The following is an 18,780-nucleotide window of genomic DNA, read 5'->3' as shown; positions in this document are numbered from 1 at the left end:
GCAAGGCAACAGGGTACCAGATGGGGGCTGTGTAGTTGAGGATTGGGTGTGTGATGGTTTGGTTGGTGGCAATGATGTCCTCCTTGGAGAAGCCTCAGTTGGTACCAGCTAGGGCTTTTAAGATGCAAAGAGAGCCAGTCGCTTTCCTGGCTATGGCTCTTGCATTGGGGGAGAACATGATGTGCGTATCCCAGGTGACACCTAGGATTTTGGGGGTTTTGTCCAGGGGGATGATGCTGTTGCTGATTGTGGCAGATGACTGGTGTTGGGATTGGTGCATATCTAGGGTGAAGAGCTTGACTGATGACTTGCCAGGAGCCACAGCCAGTTTTTTGTACACTGACCAATCTGAGACGCTCCAAAGGAGCACGGCAAGCTCAGCCTCCGCAGCGTCGAGCCTCGGGGATGACACAAAGATGGTAAGGTAAAAAAAGAGAAGATGGCATATGAGGCAATGTTGGGGGATGGCACTGGGATATCAGAGATAAAATGGTTCAAAAGGGCTGGTGAGATGATTGAGCCCTAGGTAATCTCTCAGAGCCCTAGATCGAGTGTATAGCTCTGAAAGCGATTGTGTTCTCAGGTAGAGGCAGGATGCCTGCCTGCCTCTAAGGTAGCAGCACAGACATCGGACCAGGTTGTGATGTAAGTCCAGGGCCGCAATCATGCTTAGGAGGAGGGGGTGGTTGACACTTGACTGTCAACCACCCCCTCCTGCTTTAACTCTCAACTGGGGGGCGCCGAGAGTTAAATCCAGTCACAATCTAGTGCGCTAGCAGAAGGAGGGTGGTGACAGTGGAGTGTCCCAGTTTGAACCCATGTTGCGAGGGGATGGTGGTTAGGGATCCTAAGATGTACGGGAGCATAAGATGCTCTCGCTCTAGGATCTTGGCTGCAGGGCAGAGGAGGGAGATAGGGCGGTGTGAGGAGCCCTGGTTTCCAGGTTTGCCTGGCTTGAGGATTGGAATAATTATTGAATTTTTCCTAATGGATGGGATTGAGGCTGTGGAGATGGAAACGTTAAAAATTTGGGTGAGGAACTGGAGACCACGTGGGCTGAGGTGCTTGAGGTGTAGGACTGTGAGGCCATCTGGACCTGTTGATGGCTGCCTCGTCACACCATGACGGGTGTGAAAGAAGAGAAATCCCTATCGAGGGGATGTTCAGCCCGGATTCGACGGATGAGGCGGCGGGTGGAGTGGCTTTGGGAGTGAGGAGCAATCAAGGTGAATATACTTTACTATACTTTAGTAACCCTATCAGCGCACTAATAGTATATATCGAACATGTAAAATCTGTTATTTAACACTAATATTTGTTTTCTACATATACCCAATTTCTGAGGACTTTGTTCTTCACCACTTGCCTCACGTGTGGACGGAATATTGCCTCATGTCCAGATGGAATACAGCAATCCCTTGATTAACGCGGTTAATAAATCCCCGAGTTTTACCGTGTTAAGCAAAACCGCGCTAATCAAACTTAAGAATATATGGGAATAATTATAATGAATCCTCAAAAATAGCAAAGGAAAGGAAAATTATGTAGTTTGACAAAAGTGAGCAGTAGATATAGCAGCGATCTTGACCGTTGAAGGCTAACAAGTAACTAGCCCTTTACGCACTGAATTATGTTTCAAAAGTGAAAAAAAAATCTGAATTACTTTTCAGATCACGTGCAGTCTTTGTGTTGTACTGGCAGTAGCGGTGCGCCTACTCCATCGAACGTCATTCGAACGAGTTCACAACATGTGACGCTACTGTCACACTCGCGATTAGACTCCAAACATGTAATTACTCTCGGTAGAAGCTTTTATTTTCTGTGTGACGAATTCGTCGCACCAGGGCTTAAAGGGCTAGAGCACCGGCATGGCGCACTTACCGGCGAACGTTGCCAAACTCGATCATTCGAGTTATGAACGAGACAAGGCGCGGTTAAACCGACTTTTCAGCACGAGTGCCTATGGAACTGGACCTTATTTAAAGAATTATTGACTGAAATTCATAAAGTAACAACAGTTGGCAAATTTTTCCAAAAGTCATAACAAAAGTAACAACATAAGATCTAATAAGAAAAAAGTAACACTTTTGTTACGAACGTAACACCTCTGGCTAGAGGCGGGAAAATGATGCGTTGTGAAAAAAAGTCGCACTAATCAAAACTGGCACCGCGTAGATTAAGGGTAGGTCGCAAATTTTTTTTCCGCGTTAATCAAAACTGCGGTATTCAAAACCGTGCTAATCAAGGGATTGCTGTAATGCCTTGTGTCCACACGGTCTACGGAAGGTAAACAAACGATGTTCCCATAAAAAATTTGTAGAGAATTTCTTCTGAAATAAATTTCTACATATTTACTTACACAAAATTTTCATATCAAGGAAAATCATAGATTATTGATTTATAATTGAACAGATAAATTGAGTATAAGTTTTCTGTCTCTTGTCCCTTGACAAAATATATCTGCCCATTGCTTAGAGACTTGTGCGCACGTGCGGGGATGGCCAGAAGTTGCGCTGACTGTGGGCAGCAATGGCTTTAAAAAAGTCATAATGCATGGGAAAATTCCTTGAAAACATACATCATCCTGAGTGTGGGTCACCTCAATCGTGAAATGCATGCATCATTGTCAAACTTCAGGGCCTGATGTTTGATAATGACACACACGTGGAATTCTAGAGGGATATTAAATTAACCAGTACAGATAGCATATTGGAAAGCAGGACCTGAAAGCATGGAAAGGCCAGGAATTTTCTACATTCAGTCCATTATTTACATATCCTATCCCTTTCCAGCTATGATTGGCTGATGAGATTGTGATATTATCCCCTTTCCAGCTGTGATTGGTTGACAAGATTGTAAAGAGCTGTGATAGGTTGTGCTCAAAAGCCCTGCCCCCAAATATGGTAGTACAGCAATCCCTTGATTAACACGGTTAATAAATCCCCGAGTTTTACCGTGTTAAGCAAAACCGCGCTAATCAAACTTAATCAGCATGAGTGCCTACTGAACGGGACCTTATTTAAAGAATTATTGGCTGAAATTCATAAAGTAACAACATTTGGCGAATTTGCCAAAAGTCGTAACAGAAGCACAACATAAGATCTAATAAGCACAAACGTAACACCTCTGGCTAGAGGCAGGAAAACGATGCATTGTGAAAAAAAAGTCGCGCTAATCAAAACTGGCACCGCGTAGATCAAGGGTAGGTCGCAAATTTTTTTTCCGCATTAATCAAAACCGCGGTATTCAAAACCGTGCTAATCAAGGGATTGCTGTATATGTACTACAGTACAGGTTAACTAAATATTTATACTAACTTGACTTAATACTTAACTTGATCTCAATCATTGTTCATTATAAGCAAAGGGCCTAGAAAATATAAAAAAAATCCATTAAATAAAAGAATAATAAAAAATTTCAATAAAAAAGAAATATCCAAACAATTCTATAACAAATCTGAGGTACTACCTTATACAATTGGAACAGTTTGTCCACTTTTGATTCTCCTTTTTCTTTATAGTCAGTCACCTGGCACTGGCAGAGCACTGTATCTAAGGAAAACTTTCCACCTTGGATGGAAATCTTTTTTATAAGTAAACTTCCATTCTTAGAATTCCACTGTGCATGATGATGATCAGGCATCGTAAAGCGCGTATGTCTGTGTCAATCATCAGGCATTGTGCGCATTGATTGTGAAGCGCTGTAACCAGGCGCACTAGCAGGTGGAACAAACTTGTTCACTTGCTCAAAATTTACTCATATAGTGCTTGTCACAGAAAATGGGAATTAAGGAATTTAGGGGTTTGTTTTTATTTGAGTATTTATTTCCATTTATTAAAAGATAAGCCAATATGTTGAAAATTTTATACTATAAGAAAAAGTTTGCCAAAACTCATAAAGATTGAATCAATTATAATTTAACCCTTTAACAAGCAAGTTACCATACATGATCACTTGAAATTGCCTTACAAAAAGCCCCACCACGGCTTCCTGTTTGTTTCTTAGGCTTTCTTATCATGCCTCAGTCAACACTAATTATCTGACTATCATTCCATCCATAGCTCCACCACCTGCACTGTCCACAAATTAAAATATGACCATTTAAATGAAGGTTTTGCCATGGACAATGGAATTGACACTCTTTCCGCATTTTTTCAAAGGGTGGAAATATCAATATATCATTAATTATTTCAAGTAACTTGATTAAATTTAATCAAAATAAATAATTATTTTACTAATTTTCCATTTGCATAAGCAAAATTTGAATTATAAAGAAAAATTTTGTGTAGGTACTGACTGCATTTAATGAATTCTTCAAGTGCCATTTAAACCTTCAATGGGTAAAATTTTTACAATATGTACAAATAAATATTTTGTATAATACTTCTTACTTTCTTGAAATGGTGTCTGAAATTCTAATTTCTGGATATTTCAATGCTTGCCCCCTAAAGGGTTAAACAAACATGGGACTATGGACTATGGGTTATGAAACTATGGGTGGAATGATATGCACAGCAACTGAAACAAACAAATAAACATTAATATAGATGCAATAAGAGACCTAGTAATTTATTTGCCTTGTGAGGTGATTTAGTAATGTTAATTTGACTTTAAACATGAACCACCAAAATAGGATAGGTAATTAAGGAATAAACTATAGAGTTAAAACAGTCAAGGGCAAATGCAAGTGCCGATTTTTTATGTGCAGAAAGATTTAAGAAAACAATTATAGTAATTATTGCAAGCATAAGCATTGCACTAAAAATTTAATTGAGCTGACAGAAATAAAAAACATTGTAACAATAAATGACATTAGAATGAATAAGAACCAAAATCCATTTAACAATTAACCTAAAACATGTAAGTTAAACATAATTGATAATTAAATCAAGTGCAGACCAAACAGCCAACTCACCAACTGGTGATGGGGGTGTGAGTTTCAGAATTTTCTGCTAACTCAAGATAAGCTCATTTGCATGCATTAAATAAAGTTTATGGGGTCATTCAATACTTGAAACAAGACAGAAAAACATGGGCAATATTTGACACAAATTCATGAAATATGTCAAATAATAACCATGCTTGCAGTTAATTAAAACAATAAATGAATGAAACTGACAATTGTGAGCTTAAACACATGAGCATGGTCTGCCCTAAGATTACCCCCAGTAACAGTGGGAGCATCAGAATTGATCATTGGGCATTGGTCGCATTGATCATAAAATCAATGCATGATCATGATCAACAAATCATGATCCATGTTGATAATCAGGCGTAGACTATATTAATTGTAAAATGCGTGCATAAGCGTTGATCATCTGGCATTGGCCACATTGATCACAAAGCGGACATGCATCCGTGTCAATCATTGGGCATCAGTCAGATTTTTATTTTTTTTAACAAGCATACTGGCACCTTACTTTCCTGGATTACTGGCATACATCTCAAAATAAACCTCTGGTGCACGGGCTGCACCTTCCAAACCATGTGCAATCGGTTTTGGCATCCTCACACCCCACTTGCTGCAAACTTTGCCATCCACCTCCCGTTAAGATGATGCCTTGGTGTCTTTTGGGCTGAATAGCAGCATCCTTGACCTACTGTATGTTTTGCCATACGCTACAAACTGCCTAAGCACCACAATATATACTGGCACAGTATTTTGGATAATTTGATATTTGTTTTTTGATCTACCATCAATCAGGCATTGAACATATCTCTTTCAAGCCACAACCAGTACTCTATGTGCAGTACCAGAGCTTTCCTACCATGGATCTTGTTAAGAAGCACCCCAGCTTGTTAAGAAAAAGTCCATTTTTTTGTGAAATATTATGGCTTTAATATCATAATTTCCTGGGGTATGAAATATCGTGGCTCTAATGTAATGTATTTTTGTTTGATTGAAGAAATCATTGATCGCAAACATGTTATTTCACTAAATTATCAACTTCCTCAGTACTTAGTACCACACTCCCACCAAAATGTGGATAATGCTTGATGCCATATCAAATCCGGTGGAAGTCTCTTAGCTGTTTCAAACTATCATTGGTTTTGAAGAGATCTGGTCAATGGACATGCTTTTGAATCTTCTGTGAACAAATAATATAAAGTACAATAATCCACGACAGGCCACATAAGGCCTTCTCTTCTGTGGAAACATTGCTATGTTAAGTAATGTTATGAAATTTCCTGCATAATGAATCAACCCAAAACATTTAGTTGGAGACCGCATAGTTGCAGTCACATCAGAGATCAGACGCATTATAACTGCTTTTATTCTTCAACAAAAACATAAACAATACATTATCACACGTTCAGTTGCCTCTAAAGTAAAAACAAATGTTCTTGTTGCTGTTTCTATCATACAATTGGAGTCTTAGATTTGTGGTGACATGAGCACAGGACTTTGCAATTAGCATGTGTGCTGCTTATGACCATCTTGTATTCCCATTAACATAAAGGATTGCACATTTGAAGACAAGCAACTCTGCAAATTAGGTTGAAAAATGCATGCCTGTAACCATTACAATTTTGATAAGTAAATGTAATGCAGTAAATGAGTTTTTATCTATAAATTGAATGAGGCATGGAATACAACTACATTTGTAGCTGTGATCAGAGCTTTCCTGCCTTTTTTGCATCTGTAAGATTCCCGCTAGATTATTTACTCCAATGTAATTGTTAAGAAAGTGCACAATCGTGTTAAAAGATTCCACGTGTATAAAAATGTCACTTTAGGAGCTGCAAGATTTTATCAAAAAGTAGGAAAATTCCAAATTTCCAATCCTGAATTGAATCAAACTTGTTACTCAGAACAAAACACAGCTGTGCCTTGTATTTTTGGCATCTGTTATAAGATACTCATTGCCTCCTTGCAGGATTAAGAAATTTGAGGAACATGCACAAAAATATATTGATCTTATATATATATACCGGTACCTATATATATATGTTGTGCTACTGACCTAAGAAGATGTACAACATTTTCATGTACTTTGTGCAATGATTGCAAAATGCAGCCAGGCAAGTAAATGAAACAATCTTCAATAAATGAGTTGACCTGGTTATTATTGAGATTCACATGGTTGTTTTAATCCTTGAGTTGAACAAATTAACATTTCAGTTAAGCATGGAGGTATTATTAAGTATGAAAGGCTTACTGCTAGTTGAGGATAAAATGTGCTGGTCCACCATTCCGATTTCTTGTTTTGCTCTCCACATAGATATTTGCCCATACCCATATTAAGCTGCAACTGGATTATTTGGGTTGTAAGTGTATTGAATTTGCTGCTATGAAAAATTCCAATCTGTGAGTTTAATTTTTGAGCCATGACTCTATTGCTAATCTGTTGAATCAATTGGTATTCAAACTCTAATGAGTTTTGCATAGAATCTTGCCTTAGAAATACCAGCAAAATAATTCTCTTCACTTTAGAGACAATTTGATATGATATTACATATATATTTTTTTATTTTTCTGAAAGATCACAACCGTAATACTAATTTCATTCAAGGTTAGAATAATCCTGATTCTTTTGAAAATCTCATTTTCAAAAGAAAATTTACATTTCTCAAAATTACAATTTTACTGAATATGATCTTTGAAGTATCTCCTTTAATAGTTTATTTTTGAATAATTTAATACTATACCATATGATTATTTATGAATATATTATCTTTATTATTATTAATAGAGTATTTATTAATAATATAATTTAGGAATAAAATATTCAAAATTTAACAGACTCATTTAAACATTTTTCAGGATTTTAACCTATTCATCTGAATTTTTAAAAGAAACTCTTTTTAATTATGTCGGCTCTGTTTGCTTGCTCGAAATGCTTCAGCAGGCACCCATTTGATGAACTGTCACAAGGGCAGCAGCTTTGCAAGGTTAGTGTGTGGTGAAAAATATTAAATTAATGAAGAAATTTTACTAAATATTTATTTATACATAGTATATACCTGAGTGTTTTTACAAGGATATATTTTTTATGTATCCTAATATTTTGGGGAGACTAGGCTTAAATTTGTTATTTATTTCCTTTGCATTTATTTTTTGATTGCTTGCTACACAAGATGCAGAATTTTGTTGGATTTTTTTTGGCTGAAATATAAAGCATAATTTTCAATTATCTGATTTATTTAGAACTCTAATTTCATTACAGAAACACCATGACTTTCCCCATGGGTAATTGAAATTTAAAGCATAATTTTTCAATTATTAAATATATTTATAACTCTAATTTAACACGTTGACTACGTATTGACATATGCGTCAATACGCGTTGACTACGTATTGACATATGCGTCAATAACAAAAAAGGCCGATAATTCAAGGTATACTAGTTTATATGTAGGTTAAGCTCTGAAAATTCCATTTATTTTCTTTTTGCAGTACGGTATATAAAATTTAATTAGGAAGTACCCCTATCATAAATTTCAGCCGGCCAACGCAATTGAGAAAAACTAAATCACAGAATTTGTCCGGAAAAAATGACTGTCTGGCAACCCTGCTTAAAAAAAGTAAAAAAAATGAAATAATAGTACAAGATGAAGCAATCGAATGTCAACATGTTAATTACAGGAATGCCGTGGCTCTTTCCTCATGGTTAATTGAAATTTGAATCATAATTTTTCAATTATCTGATATATTTATTTATAACTTTAATTTAATTGCATTGCTCTTTCCCCATGGTTAATTGAAATTTAAAGCATATTTTTCATTTATCTGATTTATTAATAACTCTAATTTCATTACAGGAATGCCGTGGCTCTTTCCCCATGGTTAAATGCACCTACTGCAGGAGTGAATTTCAGCAGGAGAGGTGAGGGAGTACAGGCATGGCACTGACTGGCTAGCTAGTTTGTTGTACTAAATCAACAAATTGAACGTTGAATTTGTTGGGTTGTCCTAAACCAACAAATTGAACATTGACTGAATTTTCTGGACTAAATGGAAACAATTTTCATAAAATCTAGTGGGTACAAAATTTGATCAAATTGTAACTAAAAATTTCTGTAAAATTTATCTCTTTATATTAACTACCTACATATAATTTTTATTCAGACTTCTGTTTATTCATACTAAAAATATGTTGCTATATTGTTTTGAAAATTTAATTATTTGTCTTAAATCTTAACTAATTAATCATAAATTACTATTTGTCATTGAAGCCTTATTAAATTTACAACCTATTATAAATCTCAGCAAGTCTAGCACTGTGGCCATCTGTAAGAAATGTGAGTCGATGGTGAAGCAATGTGGCAAGCCGTCTGCCTGCGACTACTGCAACATCATCGCTGCATTCATCGGGTCCAAGTGTCAGCGCTGTGCCAATGCTGAGAGGAAGTACGGGCCTCCTCTCACCTGTGACCAGTGCAAGCAAAAGTGTGCCTTTGACCGCAAAGATGAGGACAAGAGGAAGGTATGTTTTGTCTACTGTACTGTCAGTTTATGATAAGCTATAATACGATATATTATAGCCTTGTATTATGGTATACCGTATATGAAGAGCTGTACTAGTATTGTTCTTTGTGGCTTATGAAAAGCTATATTGTGATATACCATGATAGATGATAAGCTATATCATGGTTAAAAAGCCTTATAATGGCATATTTTGATGAATAATAAGCTATATTATAGGACCTATGCATCAATGAGCTGTAGGGACAGAAGAATACCTAGTATTCACTGTCTATGTATATATGATGATGCTGGTATTCATGGAACTTTACTGCTCTACTCATAGGACTCATAAATGAATTTAAAAGTTTATGCTCATCCACTATGTAGTAGGGAAATTTGTTGTGGGTTCAACATCAATGCTTGCAATTTGATATGTAGGTATTGTATTTGATTCTGGTGTGTGAACTTGTTGGTAATTCCATGTTTTTATTGTATTTAGTTATTGTATGTGATTCTAATCAAATTGTACATCTCATAAATTTTGTTATCCTGTAATCTGAAGTACCATATTTATCTTCGAAATTTTTTGCCTTTTATTGCCAACTGACATGTTTGCTTTACCATCAGCTGTGCATCACTATTGACTCACCTTTATCACCTTGTGCTCAGATTGAGGGCAAGCTCTTGACTCACTCGTATCCATTTTCGACTCACTTTTATGCCCAGGTTGATGGGAAGCTGCTGTGCTGGCTGTGCACGCTCTCCTACCGCCGTGCGCTCGCCAAGACGAAGGTGACAGATCCTGCCAGACACTCGCACGTCAAGCTCAACAGCAGGTCTAGCCACTCCAGCAGCCGGGCTGACAAGGAGGGGTGGGTTGTCATAAGTTGGTCATGATAAGGAGGTGTGGGTCATGATGAGAGTAAATGAGTCATGATAAGGGGGTGTGGGTCATGATGAGAGTAAATGAGTCATGATAAGGAGGTGTGGGTCATAATAAAGAAAAGTGGGCTTGACTATCACTAGGGCAGGTCACGTTTGTGTTAAAAAGGTTAAAGTCCAATACGAGGATTGCATTCAAACTTGATTGACTTAGGTTGTTTCCTCTCTCGGTTCACTGAAGTAACGCCAGGTTCTTGTCTCTGTTCATTGCTTGCGAATTTAAAGAATTTAGGAAGCATATTTTTCAGGGAGCTTAAACATATTTAGGGAGCACTAATTTTTAGGGAGCATATATAGGATTTTGTAGTGAGCGTTTAGAGGAATTTTTGTAGGGTTAATTTAGAAGATATCTCTACAAGGAATTTCTTAGTTCTGATATTGTTCCAGTTCGCGTATTTCTCATGATTTTCCTTCATCAGATCCCGACATCAATCCCGCCATCACTCAGGCGGTGGGAGCGGCGGCGGCGGTGGTGGGTCTCAGTTCCTCCACCACTCAGGCGGCCACTCGAGTGGGGGCCACTCGGCCCGTATGAGTGGGCACAACAAACGGCCCAACAGGCCTGACGTTTCTAAGATAGGCCTCATAGACCCGGAACAGCCCCCGGCTAAAGTGGCCCGTAGGGCCGGACCCACACCCGCTGGTGCCCCTCATGGTACGCTGGGTATTATAAATTCTCGTATTAAATTATTATGTTGCATTAATACAAGAATTAAATTCTTACGGTTATATTAATACTAAAGAATAAAGACTTAGGGTTGTATAAATGCAAGTCTGTAATTAATGTTTCTTTATACATTTCCAGAAAGGCTACAAATCGGACACTTGAACACAGTTTAATAGGCAAAGAGTTTGGCTAGGAAGACACGCGGTTCATTTATTTGTATTTGTTGTTTGTTTATTATTACTTATTTTATTAATTATTTTTATTCAGTCGTTCCTTACGATCATGAATTAATGTTTGTGGTAACGGAAGGCTTTATTCTTATTTACCAAATATATTTCAACAAAATATATTAACACCGATCATTTTAATGAAGAAAAATTTCAAAAGCTACAGACTTAAATAAACTCGAGAAGTTATAAGATTAATTATTAATTCATTCAATATGTTATCCACTTTTTCGTTTCTATCAGCAGTATTAGTTCAAATTGATTTTGACTTTGTTGTGGTTTTAAACCCTTAAAAATAATCTTGATTAAATGATTAGGATCAGGATCTAAAATCGTATATATATTTTAGATCCTGAAATGTTGAGTGTTGATTGGTTGCATCTTAAAGTGATGAAATTTTCCGTGATGGATTGCTTCTGCAGGTTTTGAAGAAATTGGTTATTATCATTCATTGATTGCAATTTTAACCCAGAAGTGATTGATGATAGATCACTATTTCAGGTCATGAAGTCACATATAGATTTGATGGATCAATATTACTGATAAGAACGGATGATTGCTGATAGAATGTTATTTCAAGCTCAAAGGGATATTTGATGATGGATCATTATCACTAAATGTTGATGTCTTTATTAGGTCAACGCCGTGGGACTTGTCAGGACGCAGTTAGACTTATTTAGCTAGACTTATTTATGTGCTGGTTATAACCTGTGTACATTATATACATCATATCGTCCGAAGAGTACCTGCATTGTAAAGATCTTAACCGTGTTACTTGTTAGTGATATTGTAACAAATTTTGAGCTTTAAGGATAGATTAATTATCAGTATATTAATAATTAATACCTATATTAATTAAGCTATCAATAGAGTCTTGATTTTCATTGTAAAAAAACTAACAACCATTTTGTCTCGTTTCGTGGGGCATACAAGAAACATGGCTTTGAAATAACTTTTTAACGGCTTCAATAAAATTCCCTTCTTATAACGATTTTTGCCATACTTTATCTAGACAGCAGAGTAATTATGGCCAACATTGCACTAAAAACCTAACTTTAACTTCTTCAATAAACTCCCTTCTGATAACAATTTCTCCCAAACTTTATCTAGACAGCAGAGTAATTATGGCCTTCATTGCATCAGAAACCTCTTTGACGTCTTCAATTGTACTTCTTATAATAATTCTAAAAGCTATCCTGACCATGCATTTGTCAGTAACTACGAGCGTCCTTGCAGGTAGCGGCGCTGGCGTTCACCACCACCACCACCGCAGCGACAGCGATCCCAACGTTGCCGATCATCTCGTGATCATCACTCAACTTAGGGAGCAAATTGTTGGTCTGAAGAAGCAGTTAGCAGCTAAGGACCAGGCCTTGCTGGCCAAGGATCGTCAGGTGAGCTTAGGTCGTCAGCTAAGGACCAGGCCTTGCTAGCCAAAGACCGTCAGGTAAGCTTAGGTCGTCAGCTAAGGACCAGGCCTTGCTAGCCAAAGACCGTCAGGTGAGCTTAGGTCGTCAGCTAAGGACCAGGCCTTGCTGGCCAAGGACCGTCAGGTGAGCTTAGGTCGTCAGCTAAGGACCAGACCTTGTTGGCCAAGGACCGTCAGGTGAGCTGACGTCGTCAGCTAAGGACCAGGCAGCTAAGGACCAGGCAGCTAAGGACCAGGCCTTGCTGGCTAAGGACCGTCAGGTGAGCTTAGGTCGTCAGCTAAGGACCAGACCTTGCTGACCAAGGATCGTCAGGTAAGCTGAGGTCATCAGCTAAGGGCCAGACCTTGTTGGCTAAGGACCAAGCCTGCTTGGTCACACATTTGCTGGCCTGTATAGAGTCTTTGCAGTAACGTAACACGTTGAGTGCGGCACAACCCACCGGTGTGTTGCAGGTTTTTTTTTACTGGACAAATTCCTCTATTTATATTTTTAATTGCATTAGCCGGGAAAAATTTATGATGGCGCACTTCCTTCTAATATTTTAAAAAGTACGAATGAAAGGAAAATTTAATTTTTGCACATCGGAACTTACGAATTTACTAGTAAATATTGAATAATAAGCATTTTTTGTCGGCTGACTTGGCCGTTTTAAGGCCATCTGGCAACCGTGGTGGGTCGTGCTACACTTAACGTGTTAGTTACGCAATTGCGCGCCATTTCCCATTTAATGGAAAACCATCATCTTGCATTGACCTTCTGAAGCTAATAACTACGACGACCGACCGACCTGCACCCAGAGAAATGAGTTAGGATAAGTGATCGTAAGTTCATCAGCCAATCATTGACAGACTTTCAAGAAAAATCCACCAATCATAGACAAGAAAATATAGCGTTAGTATTTACGCCCACTTAGCGAGTTTTGAAAGTATGGCCCCTGTGTAAGAAAGTGTGTCAAGATATGGACAGCATGACCCTAGAGCTGGCCATTCATTGGCTGCCTACAAACTGCCCGTTGCTTTGAAGTTTAAATCAAAGTCGTGGCAGAGATATAGAGCCTTACTATCAGAAATAGTTAAGAGTTCTCAACTCCGTTAGCAAATTACTTTCACGCAATTTTTTTCAAGCTAAACCCAACAATCACAGACGAGAATTCGGCCGCTACGTGTACCGGACAGTGCACGTAGTCCGGCGAGTTTAAATAGTACGACCAGTGGTAAGAGTGATAAGAAGATTCAATGTACATAAAGATGAAGTTCGACTCTAACTCGTATGTTACAGCGTGGTAGCAGTCAACCCGCTTATGGATATTGTGACGCGTTTGCAAGATTCTCAGTGGATATGAAATTATTACACGTGTATCGCGATACAATGAACAGCTACCTTGGAACAGTTTCATTGTTGTCTTTCTTTTTAGCGCATTTTCTCATTTAGAAAAAAATGCACTATTGTGCTCGCCATATCCGTCTGTCTGTCCGTCTGTCTGTCCGTGACTTCACGTTTTCGTCGACGAGAAAATGCGCTCTCTGTCACTCACTGCAATGAGTACTGAGTTACATTTTTTTAATGAACTTTGACGTGACTATAGAATAAACAGAATCCACCTCTCATATTTTTTGTACAAATTATGAATGTAATTTTCAGATGACGGAGCTGAAGGCTTCGCATTTCACCGACTCTCAGGAACTACGAAAGAAACAGCAAATCTCAGACCGGGAGCTCGGGTCGCGCATAACGATGCTGCAGCTCAAAATAAAGGTTTTGCTTTTGTCTTCTATATATGTTCTTGTTTCCATGATCGCATATCATGTTACAATGATCGAATATCATGTTACTATGACCGAATATCATGTTACTATGATCGCATATCTTGTTTCTATGATCGCTTATCATGTTACTATGATCGAATATCATGTTACTATGATCGCATATCATGTTACTACGATCGCATAATGACGCATATCATGTTACTATGATCGAATATCATGTTCTCCTGATGGCTCGTGATTATTGACGAAAATTATCTCACCGTTACCTGAAACTTGAATGATACTGAAGCAGCTGTGAAAACATTTAGTTTGGTCAAAAAGTTTATTTATACCCGTAGTCGCGGTGTCAAGTTAAGGCTTCATATATCTTCAACCCCAACTGACAATTGATCTTAGTTTGAACGTTCCATACATCTTCAACTTTGAAAAGCTTGAATGCTAATTTTTAAAATGAATTTTCATTTTTTTTTAAATATATTTAAAATTAATTCGTTTGAGCAGGACCAGAATCGTGAAATCGCTCAGCTGACCAAAGGTCGGGCCAAATTGGTCGCTCAGAGCCGAAAAGAAACAGCCAACGCTGCCCTGGCCAACATTACGGGCATTTTGGCAGCAACGACTCCAAGAACTCCAAACTCTATTCCTGGAGGCGCCCCTAACTCCAGGAAGCTGGGGGAGAATGGAGTCACGTCTCAGCAGGACAAGAAGAAAAGAGCAACGGGAGGAGAGGAAGAAGAGCCTGAGGAAAAGAGCGAAAAGCCAAAGAAGAGGATAACCAAAAATGTAATCGACGACGAGGATGACGTGGAAGGTAAAAGTGAGAGCCCCAATAGAAACGGTGGTCAAGTTTCTCGGTCGGCAAGTCGCTCTAGGTCCGGTAGTCCCAAAAATGATTCTAGAAAATCTAGATCGATATCGCCTTCCAGATCAAAGTCAAGATCTAGGTCAAAATCGAAGTCCAGGTCTAAATCACGATCTAGATCAAAGTCGAGATCGCGATCAAAGTCGAAATCGAGGTCTAGGTCTCGTACTAGGTCTTCGTCTCGGTCTGAATCAAGAAGCCCCGTCAAACCTTCAGGATCAGCCAGTCCTCGTCGAGCCAAGTCTCCTCCTTCGAGATCTGCAAGTCCTGCTGATTGCGAGTCTCGCTCTAGGTCGAGACCCAAGTCTCCAGTCGATGAGTCTTCTCGCCAGTCTCGCAACTCGAGCTACGATCGTTCACGAGCCACGAGTGCTGACCGAACTCCTGACCGATCTCGTGCGTCAAGTGCTCAGTCTCGAGATGCCAGCTCCAATCGGTCTCGAGAGTCAAGCCCCCAGTCCCGAGAAGCAAGTCCTGGTCGGTCTCGTGCCTCAAGTGCCAATAGATCTCGTGGTACAAGCCCTGATCAGTCTCGTGAGGACAGTGTCAACGAGTCTCGCGGTGCCAGTCGAGACAGATCTCGAGGTACAAGCCCTGATAGGTCTCGAGGCACAAGCCCTGATAGGTCTCGAGGCACAAGCCCTGATAGGTCTCGAGGCACAAGCCCTGATAGGTCTCGAGGCACAAGTCCTAACGGGTCTCGAGATGCAAGCCCCAATGGTTCTCGGGCATCAAGTCCCGATCGAGAAAAAAATAGTGAAGAGTCTGCGTCATCAGGCGGGAATGAGTCGGAATAACTGGGGGTCGGGGCTGAATGAGTCTAACCAACCGGTGGTCGGGGCCGAACAAGTTAGACTAACTGCTGATCGGGCGGGAATGAGTCTGAACAACCGGTGGTCGGGCAGGAATGCGGCGCACTAAGTGAATTATCCGCATATACATTATTAAAACTAAGATTAGATTACATTAAAAATTGCGCTCGAAAATGTATTTAAAGTGTCAGAATTTAGAAGTTTTGTAACTTTTTGCCACTGGCTCGCTATAGATAAGGCTTGGATTCACAGCGTTGATTCCCTCGTTTTTAAACCAAGTTAAGCTTGTACATAAATCTTAACATTGTCTTATTAGAACATGATTATCGGCTTGTAATTTCACTGGAAATACAAGCCGTGTAAGTTGAAGGTTTCTTTTGTGTCCAGTGAAACCTCAGATTTCCATCGTGTGGAATTATGCGCTCCCTGACATTTCGTGTGTTTATAATCGCGTTCTGTTGGGATTTGGGCTACAATTTTACTCTTGTCTTGCTTTTGAGAAATTCCAACTACAGTTCATATAACTAATGCCCAAATTTGAAGGCTATTTTTGGATTTGTTTTCAGCATTATTAAAGCCTAGCCATAAATTCTTAATCCGTTGTGAACTTGAACGGGCATCCGTACACTGCAAATTTGGACACAAAGACCTGGTGTTGTGAAGACCGATGCAAGTAATTCGTCTCAAGTTGAAGGCCGTTCAGATTTATTGATTTTTTAAATCTTGACGTTTGTACTATTTTTGAGACCTTAGTATGGATTGCCAAGAATTTTTGCACAGTCTCGTTGAAAGACTCGTGATAACATTTTACTTATTAGGTTTAGATACTTCCTTACTGTGTTACTTATCACTGTCCTATTGTGAGACGACCATCTCAAACATAATTGTCACGAAAGTGGAGGTTTTTGGTAATGATTTCTAGTTTTCTGGAGTTTCAGATTAATGTTACGGATCTATGTTACTTTTAAAAACATTAATGCATCATATTGTCCAAATATTGACACACGTTCTTACTAATAGCACAACCATGAAGCGTACATAGCGCTGATAATCCCTTTTGCGTGGCCTAACTGGGTCAGGATGACACACATTCACGAGCGAAAGCTGCATCGTAATTTGGACAATATGTCTCTCATTTCTCTGAGTGCATCTTGATGAATTACCCTAACTAGGTTGTGGTTTCTACCGCGTCGTCGTCTCGTGTAATTAATTAATTAATATATAATTATTTCTTCTCAAATACTTAATTCAGTCCGGAAATAGGCATCCGAAGAGAACTTTAACTCGATCCGAATTTTTAATAATTTTCATTATGATGTTCTACTTTTTAACATTTTTGCTTTGGCTCAGTGTATTGCATTAATCTTACGTTGCCCTCGAGTTTTTTTGGTAAATTTTATAATGTGGACATAATTAGATATTTTTTACATGAGTTAAATTTGCATGCTCATATTTTACATCTAATATTATAATATTAGAGAGTCATAAAAATGAATGGATCATATTGTCCAAATAGTGACTCTTGTTTCTTGCCTACAACTCGAGCAGAGAGCTCGAAATTGCTGTAATTCAGCCTTCACCATCCAGCTGAGCTCATCCATAACTGATTGATTAGCGTCACAACATATTTATTATCTTCACAACTGATTGATGATCGTCACGTCACAACTGATAGATTATCTTATAACTGATAGATTATCGTTATAACTGATTGATTATCGTCTTAATTGATTAATTATCGTCATAGCTGGTCGATTATCGTGACAACAGATTGATTATGTGTTTGTAATCGCCTATCCTGGTAGTGGCGACTAGGTAAGGGAGGGGGGGTGATAGGTCAGTTTTTCCGGGCACTCAGTACCACTGGTAGTTCTACGACCATCACTAGCTCGCTGACCTGCCAGAACCATTTTTACACAGAACCATTTTTGCACAGCACCATTTTTGCATTACACAACACCCTGGACAAGCCAGGTACTCATTTATCAACCAGAGTTGGATGAATGGCTGAGTTGACCATGAGCTTTCCCGGAAGAATTTGTTGTCCTCAGTGGGACTCGAACCCGGGAGCTGGGTGCGGGAGACGGAGTCTCTCACCACTGCACCACCACAGTATAGTGATTGATTATAGTGCCCAGTGGCTTATCTCTCTATCTAATGGCGGTAGCTGGTCTCTTCTGTATCTAGTTGGTAACTCACGGGTGCCGGGCGTTTAGGTAGGAATACCATTGATGACGGATAACTTACCTGTTCACAAAGGTTTAATATTGATGATTTCAATGTAACAACTTATTGATTTGAGATTTCTTTTATTACTTTCTTCAATTCTTGATTTCGTCTAGAGTATTTCTATCGTAAATTCTTCGTCTGCGAGCACAATAATACTTTATCATTATTCTTTTATGCGTTTTTTATTTAATTTTAAGGCGTATTTCTCGGAGAATCTTCCTTGAAGGCTGTTCCATCCTACAGTTCTGCTGGCTCTCTCGCTCTCATATTTTACCCCAAGATATCACTCAGAACAGTGAGTGGGTCATATTGTCTAAATACTGACACAATTTTCTGCACGTGTGCCTGCCGTGTTATTTCCATTTGCTTGTTTCGGGAACATTTATTTATTCGTTGATTTCCTTCAATTTTAAAATGGTATTTAAATTATAATTAA

At 38.7% G+C, this 18,780-nt stretch overlaps 1 protein-coding gene across 2 annotated transcripts; it reads left to right on the top strand.

The window, feature by feature from the left end:
* The first annotated feature begins 7,763 nt into the window (after window positions 1–7,763).
* Window positions 7,764–17,078, top strand: LOC108678986 (serine/arginine repetitive matrix protein 5). Of its 2 annotated transcripts, XM_047883275.1 has the most exons (9): window positions 7,764–7,893; window positions 8,764–8,828; window positions 9,212–9,428; window positions 10,136–10,281; window positions 10,771–11,006; window positions 12,482–12,639; window positions 14,317–14,430; window positions 14,943–15,888; window positions 15,937–17,078. In XM_047883275.1, the coding sequence occupies exons 1-9, from the start codon at window positions 7,813–7,815 to the stop codon at window positions 16,098–16,100; spliced, it is 2,127 nt and encodes a 708-aa protein (XP_047739231.1). In that variant the 5' UTR covers window positions 7,764–7,812; the 3' UTR covers window positions 16,101–17,078. The 2 variants fall into 2 exon arrangements, with proteins under 2 accessions (XP_047739231.1, XP_018022974.1); XM_018167485.2 differs by having other exon boundaries at window positions 14,943–17,078.
* Window positions 17,079–18,780: the final 1,702 nt, after the last annotated feature.

This window comes from Hyalella azteca, unplaced genomic scaffold (genome assembly GCF_000764305.2).
Source record: "Hyalella azteca isolate HAZT.00-mixed unplaced genomic scaffold, Hazt_2.0.2 contig1623, whole genome shotgun sequence".
In the NCBI taxonomy this organism is placed as follows: domain Eukaryota; kingdom Metazoa; phylum Arthropoda; class Malacostraca; order Amphipoda; family Hyalellidae; genus Hyalella; species Hyalella azteca.
The sequence above is the reverse complement of the archived record's forward strand: the minus strand, read 5'-3'. Positions and strand labels throughout refer to the sequence as shown.

What these genes read in the sequence shown, in the direction of transcription:
- LOC108678986 (XM_018167485.2), top strand. Translation starts at nt 7,813, where the DNA reads ATGTCGGCTCTGTTTGCTTGCTCGAAATGCTTCAGCAGGCACCCATTT. An exon ending in AGTGAATTTCAGCAGGAGAG is followed by an intron (nt 8,829 to 9,211) that starts GTGAGGGAGTAC and finishes TATAAATCTCAG; the next exon opens with CAAGTCTAGCACTGTGGCCA. An exon ending in TGCTGGCCAAGGATCGTCAG is followed by an intron (nt 12,640 to 14,316) that starts GTGAGCTTAGGT and finishes TGTAATTTTCAG; the next exon opens with ATGACGGAGCTGAAGGCTTC.